The following is a 16,347-nucleotide window of genomic DNA, read 5'->3' on the forward strand; positions in this document are numbered from 1 at the left end:
TGTAAAGCAGGATTTACCGCCTCCAGACTCGCATTGGTTATTGTTCAGCAGACCACTTCTCTCCAAGTGCTGTAGACCTCTTCTGATTATCTTCTCCATTACCTTACATAGTATGCAGTGATACTGGCCTGTAGTTAAATGTTTCTTGTTAAACTCCTTTTTATAAAGGCTGGAACTTCATTCGCTGTCTTCCAGATATTGTATAGTTTACTCATAGCCAGCGGCTCAGACAGTGCTTCTGATCCCTCTCTTAAAATCCATGATGACCCTCCATTAGGGCCCATTTCCGTCTGAAGTACCCAGCTGACTAAAAAGTTTTTGTTTGTGTGTGTGTGTACTCACCTAACTGTGGTTGCAGGCGTCGAGACTCAGCTCCTGGCCCCGCCTCTTCATTGAGTGCTACTAGGTCCTCTCTCTCCCTGCTCCATGAGCTTTATCATACTTCATCTTAAAGCTATGTATGGTTCCTGCCTCCACTACCTCACGTGCTAGGCTATTACACTTACTGACTACTCTCTGACTGAAGAAATACTTCCTAACATTCCTTTGACTCATCTGGGTCTTCAACTTCCGATTGTGACCCCTTGTTTCTGTGTCCCCTCTCTGGCTTGTGTGTGTATTTATGCGTGTGAAGAGAAAGAGGGAGGGAGAGAGAGAGAGAGAGTGAGAGAGAGAGAGAGAGAGAGAGAGAGAGAGAGAGAGAGAGAGAGAGAGAGAGAGAGAGAGAGAGAGAGAGAGAGAGAGAGAGAGAGAGAGAGAGAGGAAAGGAATGAAGAAAGGGAGAGAGAGAGAGAAGTGATTCATTTTCTGTGTTAGAGTGGTGGCACTGAGTGAGGCACTCTTAGAGAGCCAGGTCAAGGTCCACCCTCCTTACATGTTGATGGTGCACAAGACACTCTTTAAAAGGTGCCAACATGACGTCGACGCTTCTTAACAACTTGAAACTTTATTAATCATTTAATGACAAGCGTCTTGTTGATGTGTGTGTGTGTGTGTACTCACCTTTTTCAGACTGATTCACAGCTCCTGGCCCCCGCCTCTTCGCTAGTCGCTAATAGGTCCACACTCTCTCCGTGCTCCATACCTAATTTTAAAGCCGTATGTGGATCCTGCCCACACTACATAACTCTCCAGATTGTTCTACTTCCTGAAGAAATACTTCCCAGCATCCCCATGACTCATCTGAGTTGTTAATTTCCAGTTGTGTCTCCTTGTTCCTATGTCCCATTTATGAAATATATTGGCCCTATCAACCTAGTCAATTCCTCTCAGTATTTTATATGTCGTTATCATATCCCCACTGTCGCTCCTGTCCTCCAGTGTTGTCAGGTCGATTTTCCTTAACCTCTCTTCGCAGGACATACCCTTTAGCTCCGGAACTAGTCTTGTTGCAAACCTTTGCACTTTCTCTAATTTCTTGACGTGCTTGACCAAGTGTGGGTTCCAAACAGGTGCTGCATACTCCAGTATGGGACTGACGTACACGGTATACAGTGTCTTGAACGATTCCTTACTAAGGTATCGGAACGCTGTTCTCTGGTTTGTCAGGCGTCCATATGTGCGTGTGTGTGTGTGTGTGTGTGTGTGTGTGTGTGTGTGTGTGTGTGTGTGTGTGTGTGTGTGTGTGTGTGTGTGTGTGTGTGTGTGTGTGTGTGTGTGTATGTGTGCTTGTGAGCGTGTGCGCGCGCACGTGTGTTCGTATATCTGCCTGTCCTTATGTGTGTTTAAAGACCACAAACCAACAGTGCTTTCCCAAACATATTTACCTCCCGTCGGAGACGGTGTTCGAAGCGCTGCAACAATGTCCCTGGTTATGGCAACGTCTTAAGTGACGGTGCCAGGCCAGGCATCCCTCCCTCACACCATGATAACCTAATAAGGCCGACTGGTGGGTCAGCCCCGGCAACATTCATGCCATTTCGAAGACACGTCCCATCTCAAAGATACATCAGAATACATACATCTTGCCCCAGTAGTGATGCTGCGTCTCACACGCACTGATGTTAATTCAGATCGTAAGCATCCATGGATACACCCCAGCGAGGGGTTCAGAACCCATTGAAATCAGGATCACTACACAGTTGTATATCCTAAGATAAACATCCTTACGGGTATGGCAGTCTTGCATCAGTGGTATGTACGCTGGGAAGGTTCACCAGTGAGACCTGGTCACAGACCGGGCCGCGGGGGCGTTGACCCCCGAAACCCTCTCCAGGTACAATACAGTCATACATTACAAGCGAAGAATAAATTTTTCGATATATGCTGAGACTAGATTGTTATTGTACTTTGTTTCCCCAGAGTGATGCTGAGAGACTAAGATCACACGCGCTCTGCTGAGATGAGTTGCTCTTGTTGTCCTCTGATGACCAGCATCAATCAAAAGCCCAAATGAGCTTTACCAGGTATTAGAGCTGTGCTCTAGACAAGGGTAGATAATGAATTCCGACAGATACTTGAACAGGAAGGGAAGATGAAGAACTTCTTTAGTGTCGGAATCCATAAGAAACAGTTCCTAAGATAAAATATATATTTACATACAGATAACCCGCACATAGTAGATTGGAGCTTACGACGACGTTTCGATCCGACTTGGACCGAAAAGGAGAGAAGGAGGGAGTATATATAGGCCAGCAGACAGGGACGGGACAAGAAAGGTAATAGTGGAGGTGGTAGTAGTAGTGGAGGTAGTAGGTAGTAGTGGTGGAGGTAGTAATAGTAGTTGTAGAGTCAGTCAAATACTAAGAAAGAGGAGCACTGCAAGGGAGCTAGGTGCCCACAAGGGAGCTAGGTGCCCAAAAGGGAGCTAGGAGCCCGCAGAGGGTGGGAGCAAGAACACAGACGGGGGTGGAATAATGAAGGAACAGATATCTAAGGCAGAAGAAAGACAACCCAAAGGAGAAAGAGGAAAGAGGAAAGGGGAAGAGGGAGAAGAAGAAAAAAGGAATCAGGTTAAGTCACGGGTGTTCTGAAGTTTGGAGTATTTTACAATGCAGTGGGAAAGGAAGGCATCTACAGAGACAAAGCCAGGACTAAGATTCATACAGGGAGAGTTGTGCATTAGGGAGGATTCAACCAGACGGCGACTGTGAAAGTTGGAGGTAGGGAAGACAGTTTTAGCAGAAGACCAGTCAATACGATGGCTATGATCTCTGACGAGACAGAAAAGAGCATTGTTAGTGTCGGCAAACCTAACACTACTTTTGTGCTCCCTAAGTCTGTCAGAAAGAGATCGGCCAGTTTCTCCAATGTACTGCAGAGGAACAAGAAACAGAGTAGACACCAGGAGCATCTATAGAGGGAGAAGAGATATGAAGTAGATTAGTGCGAAGAGTGTTAGTCTGGCGGAAATTAAGTTTGATGTCTAAGGAACGGAGAGAGTTGTTGAGATTAGAAAGACTGGAAATGTAGAGAAAGCAGAGGAGAGAAGAGTTCCCAGGAGTAGAGAGTTTGGGAGAGAAGAAAGTCCCTTTAGCACGTGAGAAGGCAGAGTCTATGAAATGGGAAGGGTAGCCAAGACGGGAAAATGAATTATGAAGAGATGAAATTTCTGATTCAAGGAACCGAGGATCACAAATGCGGAGAGCACGGAGAAAGAGGGAGATAAGAACACTTTTCTTGACAGAGGAAGCATGATAAGAAAAGTAGTGAATGTACATGCCACTGTAAATAGGCTTGCGGTAAACGGAAAAGGCAAAACATGAACATCAAGGAAAGGAAGCAAGGAATTAGATTCCCATTCAGCTTAAAACTTAATGGAAGGGGCAAGATTATTAAGAGCATCAAGAAATGATTGGGAGAGACTAGAGTCATGAGGCCAAAAAGCAAAGATGTCATCTACATAGCGGAGCCAGAGTGAAGGTCTCACATCGATGGTAGGAAGAAGAACAGTCTCGAAGTATTCCATGTAAAGATTAGCAAGAACAGGAGAGAGAGGAGAGCCCATAGCCACACCGAAGGTTTGAGAATAATATTTACCTTGTAAATTTTAACGTGTAAATTTTACCTTATTCCTAGTAATGACCCTCGTATTGTAGTCTTAATGACCCTCGTGTAGTAGATAGTCTTTTTAGTATGATAATAAGATGTTATCTTCATTATAGAATAATAAGAAAATATTACAACCTTTATATTATAATAAGGTAAAAGGACCCCAATGGAAATAAGTCACTCTGTCTGACTTTTTTGGGTTATCCCAGGTTCTCTACACATATGCTGCTATGTATGATAATTCTATGTAACTGTATTTGTGTATACCTGAATAAACTTACTTACTTACTAAGGAAAAGGAATTTGAGTCCACACAGAGGTAGATAAGATCAAGACAGACATCAAGGACATAATCAAGATGGACATGAGTGAAGAGGGACTTCACCCCTGTGCTTCACCCCAGTGCTTCACCCCTGTGCTTAACCCTTGTGCTTCACCCCTGTGCTTCACCCTTGTGCTTCACCCCAGTGCTTCACCCCTGTGCTTCATGCCTGTGCTTCACCCCTGTGCTTCACCCCTGTGCTTCACCCCTGTGCTTCACCCCAGTGCTTCACCCCAGTGCTTCACCCCTGTGCTTCACCCTTGTGCTTCATCCCAGTGCTTCACCCCTGTGCTTCACCCTTGTGCTTCACCTCTGTGCTTCATCCCAGTGCTTCACCCCTGTGCTTCACCCCTGTGCTTCAGCTCAGTGCTTCATCCCAGTGCTTCACCCCTGTGCTTTACCCCTGTGCTTCACCCCTGTGCTTCATCCCAGTGCTTCACCCCTGTGCTTCACCCCTGTGCTTCACCCCTGTGCTTCACCCCTGTGCTTCATCTCAGTGCTTTATCCCAGTGTTTCACCCCTGTGCTTCACCCTGTGCTTCATCCCAGTGCTTCACCCCTGTGCTTCACCCCTGTGCTTCACCCCTGTGCTTCACCTCTGTACTTCACCCCAGTGTTTCACCCCTGTGCTTCACCTCTGTACTTCACCCCTGTGCTTCACCCTTGTGCTTCACCCTTGTGCTTCACCCCTGTGCTTCACCCTTGTGCTTCACCCCAGTGCTTCACCCCTGTGCTTCACCCTTGTGCTTCATCCCAGTGCTTCACCCCTGTGCTTGGTTTTCAGAGTCTGTGAATCATGTTCACTCACTGGCATCAAGTCAGTAATGAAGACGTTGCCGGAATTACTTTCTTCCTGCAACTTGTTGATTTCGCTCACAACTCGAGAACGCTTCATCTAATCGGCTTCAAATTTTCTTGGAACAACTGGCTTTTTCACGTTGCCTCGTGACAAAAGTTGTTGAAGTTATTCCCAGCATCCTGGCATGTCTAAGATAAATTATAAAATCCTCAGTGCAGTAGCTTCAGACGTTAACAAAAGCTGCCAAAAAAAATTCGACGAGGGCGGAGAGTGAAATTTAAATGTGTAGGTGAAGACTTGACTATTTTAGCGCGGCTTCGAGCATAATGTGTTTGTGTATTTTAGGATAATGGTCTTTTTTGGTCTATTTGAAAGATTTGAATTAGATTTGTGCTGTGACACTCTAGTTTACAGTTTTTATTGAAGCAAATTGGATATTAGTTTCCATATGATGACTTGTGAATACCTCTTGCGATTCCCTTCATATCTTCAACACTAATATTTAGCTGCAGTATCAGCTTATGCCGCACTCTGTACTATTCCAGCCGCGTGCACTGAAGTGCAGGGGACTGGGGCTATGGAATATGGAGATATCTTTATCGTATCGCACAGCGATCGAGGTTAGGTTAGGTAAGGTGTGTCAGGAAACGGGACAAATATTTCCTGAGGCTGGTCTTAGTCATATGATAACCCTTAGCCGAAGCATTTGGTCATTTGACCGAAGCCTTCCGCTGGCTTATCGGTCCACCCCTTTAAAAATTATGGTTATGTAATTATAGCTATTTTTAATTTTTGTTAGAGCGAACGAGATACATTTAGTTGGTTATAATGGGGGTGAGAGGCTCATGTCAGATGACTCGTGTGAGGAGATTTTCCACTGACAAAGAGATGAACAAAATGTCAGAGTGCTGAGGTAAGTTTGTCAGGCGAGAAGATGAGGAAAGCAGTGTCAGTGGTTCATGTTACTCGAGAGTTGCAATAATGTGTGTGACCTGCTAGAGTCGTCTGCTGCTGTTGCTGCTGCGGTGGCTGCTCGTGCTGCTGCTGCTGCGGTGGCTGCTCGTGCTGCTGCTGCTGCGGTGGCTGCTCGTGCTGCTGCTGCTGCGGTGGCTGCTCGTGCTGCTGCTGCTGCGGTGGCTGCTGCTGCTGCTGCTGCGGTGGCTGCTGCTGCTGCTGCTGCGGTGGCTGCTGCTGCTGCTGCTGCGGTGGCTGCTGCTGCTGCTGCTGCGGTGGCTGCTGCTGCTGCTGCTGCGGTGGCTGCTCGTGCTGTTGCTGCTGCGGTGGCTGCTCGTGCTGCTGCTGCTGCGGTGGCTGCTCGTACTGTTGCTGCTGTTGAGGATACTGCTATTGCTATTGTTTACATACGCTGATTTATTTCCTCAATGTTGCCGACAGCGTGTATGAGAACTTTAAAAGATAAAGATTTATAAAGTCTCAGGATTCTTTGTTTATTTGTATTGTTTGTCAACGAGTGCATGAAGACTCTCGCGTCAACACTGCCATCCTTAGGCACTGAAGAAAGGCAACATCGGGAGAACAGTAACGAAACAGACTTTGGGAAAATGCTGCGGCAGATTATAACGAAATATTACTTAAGAGAGAGAAAACAAACACAGTTGAGCGAAGAGTTTAGCAATACTTTAGTGTTAAACAATGATAATAAAGTCGAAACGAAGGAAAGACGATTCTGTTACAATGGAATCAATATCCAGAGAAGTTATTTGTGTCTATGCATTATTTTCCTTATTAACGTATACACAATCAGTTTATGTTTCTTACAAGGACCCCAATGTTTCTTATAAGGACCCCAATGTTTCTTATAAGGACCCCAATGTTTCTTATAAGGACCCCAATGTTTCTTACAAGGACCCCAATGTTTCTTACAAGGACCCCAATGTTTCTTACAAGGACCCCAATGTTTCTTACAAGGACCCCAATGTTTCTTACAAGGACCCCAGTGTTTCTTACAAGGACCCCAATGTTTCTTACAAGGACCCCAATGTTTCTTACAAGGACCCCAGTGTTTCTTACAAGGACCCCAATGTTTCTTACAAGGACCCCAGTGTTTCTTACAAGGACCCCAATGTTTCATACAAGGACCCCAATGTTTCTTACAAGGACCCCAGTGTTTCTTACAAGGACCCAGTGTTTCTTACAAGGACCCAATGTTTCTTACAAGGACCCCAGTGTTTCTTACAAGGACCCCAATGTTTCTTACAAGGACCCCAATGTTTCATACAAGGACCCCAATGTTTCTTACAAGGACCCCAGTGTTTCTTACAAGGACCCCAATGTTTCTTACAAGGACCCCAGTGTTTCTTACAAGGACCCCAATGTTTCTTACAAGGACCCCAATGTTTCTTACAAGGACCCCAATGTTTCTTACAATGACCCCAGTGTTTCTTACAAGGACCCCAGTGTTTCTTACAAGGACCCCAGTGTTTCTTACAAGGACCCCAATGTTTCTTACAAGGACCCTAATGTTTCTTACAAGGACCCCAGTGTTTCTTACAAGGACCCCAATGTTTCTTACAAGGACCCCAATGTTTCTTACAAGGACCCCAATGTTTCTTACAAGGGCTCCAATGTTTCTTACAAGGACCCCAGTGTTTCTTACAAGGGGCCCCAGTGTTTCTTACAAGGACCCCAGTGTTTCTTACAAGGACCCCAATGTTTCTTACAAGGACCCCAGTGTTTCTTACAAGGGCCCCAGTCTTTCTTACAAGGACCCCAATGTTTCTTACAAGGACCCCAGTGTTTCTTACAAGGACCCCAAGTGTTTCTTACAAGGACCCCAATGTTTCTTACAAGGACCCCAATGTTTCTTACAAGGACCCCAATACTTCTTACAAGGACCCCAATGTTTCTTACAAGGACCCCAATGTTTCTTACAAGGATCCCAATGTTTCTTACGAGGACCCCAATGCTTCTTACAAGGACCCCAGTGTTTCTTACAAGGACCCCAATGTTTCTTACAAGGACCCCAATGTTTCTTACAAGGACCCCAATGTTTCTTACAAGGACCCCAATGTTTCTTACAAGGACCCCAATGTTTCTTACAAGGACCCAAATGTTTCTTACAAGGACCCCAATGTTTCTTACAAGGACCCCAATGTTTCTTACGAGGACCCCAATGTTTCTTACAAGGACCCCAGTGTTTCTTACAAGGACCCCAATGTTTCTTACAAGGACCCCAATGTTTCTTACAAGGACCCCAATGTTTCTTACAAGGACCCCAATGTTTCTTACAAGGACCCCAATGTTTCTTACAAGGATCCCAGTGTTTCTTACAAGAACCCCAATGTTTCTTACAAGGACCCCAATGTTTCTTCCAAGGACCCCAGTGTTTCTTACAAGGACCCCAGTGTTTCTTACAAGGACCCCAATGTTTCTTACAAGGACCCCAGTGTTTCTTACAAGGACCCCAGTGTTTCTTACAAGGACCCCAATGTTTCTTACAAGGACCCCAATGTTTCTTACAAGGACCCCAATGTTTCATACAAGGACCCCAATGTTTCTTACAAGGACCCCAATGTTTCTTACAAGGACCCCAGTGTTTCTTACAAGGACCCCAATGTTTCTTACAAGGACCCCAATGTTTCATACAAGGACCCCAATGTTTCTTACAAGGACCCCTATGTTTCTTACAAGGACCCCAATGTTTCTTACAAGGACCCCAATGTTTCTTACAAGGACCCCAGTGTTTCTTACAAGGACCCCAATGTTTCTTACAAGGACCCCAATGTTTCTTACAAGGACCCCAATGTTTCTTACAAGGACCCCAATGTTTCTTACAAGGACCCCAATGTTTCTTACAAGGACCCCAATGTTTCTTACAAGGACCCCAATGTTTCTTACAAGGACCCCAATGTTTCTTACAAGGACCCCAGTGTTTCTTACAAGGACCCCAATGTTTCTTACAAGGACCCCAATGTTTCTTACAAGGACCCCAGTGTTTCTTACATGGACCCCAGTGTTTCTTACAAGGACCCCAATGTTTCTTACAAGGACCCCAATGTTTCTTACATGGACCCCAGTGTTTCTTACAAGGACCCCAATGTTTCTTACAAGGACCCCAATGTTTCTTACAAGGACCCCAATGTTTCTTACAAGGACCCCAATGTTTCTTACAAGGACCCCAATGTTTCTTACAAGGACCCCAATGTTTCTTACAAGGACCCCAATGTTTCTTACAAGGACCCAAATGTTTCTTACAAGGACCCCAATGTTTCTTACAAGGACCCCAATGTTTCTTACGAGGACCCCAATGTTTCTTACAAGGACCCCAGTGTTTCTTACAAGGACCCCAATGTTTCTTACAAGGACCCCAATGTTTCTTACAAGGACCCCAATGTTTCTTACAAGGACCCCAATGTTTCTTACAAGGACCCCAATGTTTCTTACAAGGATCCCAGTGTTTCTTACAAGAACCCCAATGTTTCTTACAAGGACCCCAATGTTTCTTCCAAGGACCCCAGTGTTTCTTACAAGGACCCCAGTGTTTCTTACAAGGACCCCAATGTTTCTTACAAGGACCCCAGTGTTTCTTACAAGGACCCCAGTGTTTCTTACAAGGACCCCAATGTTTCTTACAAGGACCCCAATGTTTCTTACAAGGACCCCAATGTTTCATACAAGGACCCCAATGTTTCTTACAAGGACCCCAATGTTTCTTACAAGGACCCCAGTGTTTCTTACAAGGACCCCAATGTTTCTTACAAGGACCCCAATGTTTCATACAAGGACCCCAATGTTTCTTACAAGGACCCCTATGTTTCTTACAAGGACCCCAATGTTTCTTACAAGGACCCCAATGTTTCTTACAAGGACCCCAGTGTTTCTTACAAGGACCCCAATGTTTCTTACAAGGACCCCAATGTTTCTTACAAGGACCCCAATGTTTCTTACAAGGACCCCAATGTTTCTTACAAGGACCCCAATGTTTCTTACAAGGACCCCAATGTTTCTTACAAGGACCCCAATGTTTCTTACAAGGACCCCAGTGTTTCTTACAAGGACCCCAATGTTTCTTACAAGGACCCCAATGTTTCTTACAAGGACCCCAGTGTTTCTTACATGGACCCCAGTGTTTCTTACAAGGACCCCAATGTTTCTTACAAGGACCCCAATGTTTCTTACATGGACCCCAGTGTTTCTTACAAGGACCCCAATGTTTCTTACAAGGACCCCAGTGTTTCTTACAAGGACCCCAATGTTTCTTACAAGGAACCCAGTGTTTCTTACATGGACCCCAATGTTTCTTACAAGGACCCCAATGTTTCTTACAAGGACCCCCAGTGTTTCTTACAAGGACCCCAATGTTTCTTACAAGGACCCCAATGTTTCTTACAAGGACCCTAATGGATATAAGTCACTTTGTCTGTCATTTTTTTGGATTATCCTCGATAACTTACTCATATGTTGAACTATGCAATAAGATCACAGTAAACAGTTCATATCACAATATGTAAAATAGCAACAGTGAAAATAGTGAAATTCCGAGGACTTTCGTGACTTCTCACATTCCTTGATAATGCGAGAAATAACATGTTCTTGGAATCTCACTTTTTTTCATTATGGTTATTTTGAATGTTAAAGTATGGAAGATAACTGTCCTTATGTGTACGTGCCCTGAAATAAACTTGCTGAGGCGTCCCTTAGGGCAACGTGTGGCACCGTCGGTGTTTATAATGAGTGACGTCATGCCCCCAGCAGAGGGCTGCTGTATGTAAGGCCTGAGTAATGTCGCATGTGGGACGAGCTTCATCCGGTGAGCTGCTGCTGCTGCTCCTTCTTACAAGTGACGCCACTCCTCCCTATAAATGCTGCTGCCTCCTCACACTTCCCTCACTGCTGGTCAGCCTTTCGAGGCTCCCACATCCCCACGCCTACACCGCCACGCCCACACCCGCCTCCTTCAGCCACGCCCCCTTTCTTGACAGCTTCTCAGACACAAGGGTCAGCGTTAGGCCCTTGACGACGTAGTTAAGTGTTCCCTAAAGACGGATGAGAGAAAAGTTGAAGTGATTAGGTTGTGAAAAACACAGTGCCAAGAAAGAGCGTCTCAGCAGTGTAGTGTCCATCGTCACCATGCTTTCTGGTAGGGCCAGGCTGAGGGCGGTGGCGGTGATGGCTCTGGTTGTGGCACTGCCCACAGTCACCTCGGCTCCAGGTAAGTTAAGCACCTACAGGTCATCCAAGCGTTGATAAGTAAGACACATGTGCAATAGTTAGGAATTTTTATTCCGATATGTTTCGCCTACACACTAGGCTTCTGCAAATTCATGTGTTCGACTGAAGAAGCCTACTTTGTAGGCGAAAGGTTTAGGAATAAAAATACTTAACTTGTTGCCCATGAGTCTTGCTTACCAACATGTCAGTATTGTATAACGTTTTCACATTCATCCAAGTGTTATTAATCACTCTGGAAGGAATGTTGGGGTTCCGCTCTCACCTCCGAACCAAGTTTTGCTTCCTGTTGACTGTCGCTCAGGTATTTCACTGCCTCTCCTTCCTGACCCTTCTCAATCAACCCGTCCTGCTGGGAGCATGGGATTCACAATCACAAGGTCCCGGGTTCGATTCCCCGCCGCGGAGAAACATGGACAAGTGTCTACCTCTGCCCACCTGGCAGTAAAACTAGAAATCCATGTGTTACCAAGTGTTATGGGTCGCATCCAGGGGGGTAAAAATGTGTTAGGAAACTACGTACAGTCCTGCTGGAATGTAGGTAATATCCTATATAGGAAAACATTCCAGTGTTGCATGTAAGAAACTCCAGTACCTGCTGGAAGTCTTCAGGTGCTGCATGTAAGAAACTCCAGTACCTGCTGGAAGTCTTCAGGTGTTGCATGTAAGAAACTCCAGTACCTGCTGGAAGTCATCAGGTGTTGCATGGAAGAAACTCCAGTACCTGCTGGAAGTCTTCAGGTGTTGCATGTAAGAAACTCCAGTATCTACTGGAAGTCTTCAGGTGTTGCATGTAAGAAACTCCAGTATCTACTGGAAGTCTTCAGGTGTTGCATGTAAGAAACTCCAGTACCTGCTGGAAGTCTTCAGGTGTTGCATGTAAACTCCAGTACCTGCTGGAACTCTACAGGTGTTGACTAACATCTGTCTATGTACCTAACGCTGTTAATTACGAAAAATAATTGGACCTGTATATTTACCGAAGATATTCATCCAACTTTTTCTTCTTGCGTGAAAAATGCAACAGATTTATATGTTTTGTACTTCAGGAAGCGTTAAAACCGTGTGGATATTTCAACTCAGCGTGGTGGAGGCTCATTCCTCCGTCCACTGATCGCCTCTCGGTCTGTGACCAATCAGGCTGTTGCTGATGGTTTCAGAAAATGGTAGCGCACTGGCAGTTTGTGTAGATACCAGTCTCGTGTCGTCAGCCTTGCAGAGAAAGAAACGAAGGAAGATAAATGTGGCAGGAATGGAAGAAGAGTAAGACTCTTGCCTCTAGGAGCGAGTACATTGTGAGTGAACAGACCGTCAGTGTCACTCATCCCCTGAGTGAAACACCGTCAGTGTCACTCATCCCCTGAGTGAACACACCGTCAGTGTCATTCATCCCCTGAGTGAACACACCAGCATGAAAAAAGTACTGGACAGTGCCACTCATCCTACGAGTGAACTCACCATCACAAAGACGCTAGATATCAGTCCACGACGCAGTCAACTGTCAACACCAGCCTCACCCCCGGCTGCTTCAAAATACAAGTAAATAAATAAAACACTTGTAGAACACTTGGGAAGCTCTGTTGAGAAAACTTTCGCCATCAAGTGGCTACATCGGTCCAATGCAGAGAAAATAAAACCGTGGAAGACGGGAAGGAGTTCGAGGCAACATCTAAACCATTTACGTAATAATAATAATAATAATAATAATAATAATAATAATAATAATAATAATAATAATAATAATAATATTAATAATAATAATAATAATAATAATAATAATAATAATAATAATAATAATAATAATAATAATAATAATAATAATATTTATTTCTACACGTACATGATACAACTTACACATACCGTAGCTGACACCAGAGACATACTATATAGAAAGCCTCTGGTTATGCCGAATATTTCGGGCAAATTAGGTTATTGTCCCCAGGATGCGACCCACACCAGTCTACTAACACCCGGGAACCTATTTTACTGCTAGGTGAACAAGGACAGCAGGTATCTTAAGGAAACACGCCCAGATGTTACCACCCTACTGGGGATCGAACCACGGGCCTCAGTGTGTGAGTTGAGGTGTGGATATTTTTAAGTTATTTGTAACCAAGGTTTGTAAAATTTTTTGCCTCGGAAGATGCGGGATTTTCCGAAGTTAGATTAGCGTAATTTGTAGAGAATGTGATACGTAAATATTGCTGCGGTCAAGGATAGGTTGATGTGGCTAGTGGTGGGTCAGCTGTGAGGCCTGATCTGTGGTGTACTCAACTATTTGTGGCTGCAGGGGTCGAGTCATAGCTCCTGGCACCGGTGTGATTATGGTGGTGTGTTTGCTCACATGATGAGTGGCACTAACGGTGTCTTCACCCATATGATGAATGGCACTGACGGTGCCTTCACTCACATGATGAGTGGCACTGACGGTGCCTTCACTCACATGATGAGTGGCACTGACGGTGCCTTCACTCACATGATGAGTGGCACTGACGGTGTCTTCACCCATATGATGAATGGCACTGACGGTGCCTTCACTCACATGATGAGTGGCACTGACGGTGTCTTCACTCACATGATGAGTGCCACTGACGGTGTCTTCACTCACATGATGAGTGCCACTGACGGTGTCTTCACTCACATGATGAGTGCCACTCACGGTGTCTTCACTCACATCAGGTTTGACCCCGTGTTCTCCTGACCCCTAAGTCTGACCCCGTGTTCCACTGACCTTCCTCCCCACCATCATATATAAGTGACCCGGTGAGCGTGTCACCCTGTGCTTATGTGACCCGGTGGCTCTAGTGAGCCCCAGTTTGGCACTACCCCCCTCCCCATCCCTCCACCACGTGTTACCACCCTCCTCCCCCACCGTTCCCTCAGGACATTCAACCCTGTGTTATGTTTTCCCACTGTCACAGGGGCTGACCACGAGGTGCAGCGCGTGGTGGATCCGCACGTGGTGCAACACGTCCTGGGGCCCTCCATGGAGATAGCACGTGGTTATAAGGTGAGCAACACTTCAGTGTAACAACACATCAGTGTAACACCACTTGGTAACACTATAAGTGTAACACCACTTGGTAACACTGTTGACAGAGGGTTCGAGACTTTCGTCTCTTACAAGTTGAATGTTCCGAAATATTCACACACATGTTGTATATCAGTTTAGGATCACACACACACACACACACACACACACACACACACACACACACACACACACACACACACACACACACACACACACACACACACACACACACACACCTGATAATTACAGTAATTATAGGTGGACTGGACTTAGAGCCTAGGTCTCTCTCTCTCTCTCTCTCTCTCTCTCTCTCTCTCTCTCTCTCTCTCTCTCTCTCTCTCTCTCTCTCTCTCTCTCTCTCTCTCTCTCTCTCTCTCTCTCTCTCTCTCTCTCTCTCTCTCTCTCTCTCTCTCTCTCTCTCTCTCTCTCTCTCTCTCTCTCTCTCTTCCTCAAAATGGAATAATTGCAGACAGTCAGACAATCACATGGGAAATAATATCACAAACTTTTTAAATACACGTAAAAAAGGTCAGGCCACCAGACGAGCCTGGCCCATGACCGGGCTCCGAGAGTAGTGAGACTCTCGAAACTCGTCAAAGGGATATCAAAGGTATCCTATAACCAGTGTCAACCTTCCACTATGTAAGATGCACAAGCTTTGAGAGTTTCAAACCAATCAGAAGAGGCATTCTCTAGTTACCACACGGAGATCAAAATTCCAAAATATATAAGCAATATAATTAAATTTGAAGATTGGAAGCCTCTCACTTTCAAGGTTCGAAGCCTCTCACTTTGAAGACTGGAAGCCTCTCACTTAGAAGGTTCAAAGCCTCTTCACTTAGAAGGTTTGAAGTCGATCGGAGAAGCAACCTCCAGCTAATGCACAGAATCCAACAAATCCAAGTAAATTAGCAAATCTGCATCAACAAAGCTAATAAAACTTACAGAGTATAATTCTCTCAAGACGAGGCACCAGCCAACGAAGTCTGAACCCATTCTGACGAGGCGTGCTCGAGGTACTCCAGTAGAAACAAGTACCACGCCATCCTAACAAAATATTGGCAAACTGGTCCTTACAGTTTCCTGAATCAGCCTAAACTTTCTTCTGAATAAGATACGCCAGAGTTGAAGCCAATCAGAATAGCATACGCCAGAGTTGAAGCTAATCAGAATAGGATACGCCAGAGTTGAAGCCAGTCAGAATAGCATACGCCAGAGTTGAAGCCAATCAGAATAGCATGCGCCAGAATTTAAGCCAATCAGAATAGCATACGCCAGAGTTGAAGCCAATCAGAATAGCATGCGCCAGAGTTTAAGCCAATTAGAATAGCATACGCCAGAGTTGAAGCCAATCAGAATAGCATGCGCTAGAATTTAAGCCAATCAGAATAGCATACGCCAGAGTTGAAGCCAATCAGAATAGAATACGCTAGAGTTGAAGCCAATCAGAATAGGATACGCCAGAATTAAAGCCAATCAGAATAGGATACGCCAAAGTTGAAGCCAATCAGAATAGCATAGGCCAGAGTTGAAGCCAATCAGAATAGGGTACGCCTGAGTTGAAGTCAATCAGAATAGCAAACGCCTGAGTTGAAACTAATCAGAATAGGATACGATACGCCAGAGCTGAAGCTAATCAGAAGAGGATTTCCCAAGGTATCGAAATTAACCAAAGAAGAGAAAGATGAAGACAAAATATGCCAGAAGGTACCAGAAGATGTCAGTGAAAGTTTGTAGCCGATCGGATAAGGCATTACAAACTTATCAACTCTAGCAATCAACCAAGCAACCAGTCAACAAACCAAGGGAAAAAGCAATCAACTAACCAACCAATCAACCAACAGTGAAACAACCAACCAACCAAATAACCAACCAATCAGACAAGCAAACAACAAGCGAACCAAACAAATAACCAAGTGAACAACTAAAAAGTAACCACACAAGCAAATAAAGGAACAACCAAACAAACACACAAACAATTAACCAATAAACCAAACAACCAGATAAATAACCA

The 16,347-nt window shown here is 45.0% G+C and overlaps 1 protein-coding gene across 1 annotated transcript in view; it reads left to right on the forward strand.

Moving 5' to 3' along the window:
- Positions 1-16,347, forward strand: part of LOC128692023 (uncharacterized) — a 160,461-nt gene that overhangs the window by 112,260 nt on the left and 31,854 nt on the right. The window contains exons 17-18 of the mRNA XM_070085369.1: positions 11,136-11,282; positions 14,221-14,309. Of these exons, the coding sequence (XP_069941470.1) occupies positions 11,136-11,282; positions 14,221-14,309 (236 nt within the window). The remainder of the gene's footprint in view (positions 1-11,135; positions 11,283-14,220; positions 14,310-16,347) is intronic.

The sequence above is a fragment of the Cherax quadricarinatus genome, chromosome 15 (assembly GCF_038502225.1).
Source record: "Cherax quadricarinatus isolate ZL_2023a chromosome 15, ASM3850222v1, whole genome shotgun sequence".
Taxonomy (NCBI): Eukaryota; Metazoa; Arthropoda; class Malacostraca; order Decapoda; family Parastacidae; genus Cherax; species Cherax quadricarinatus.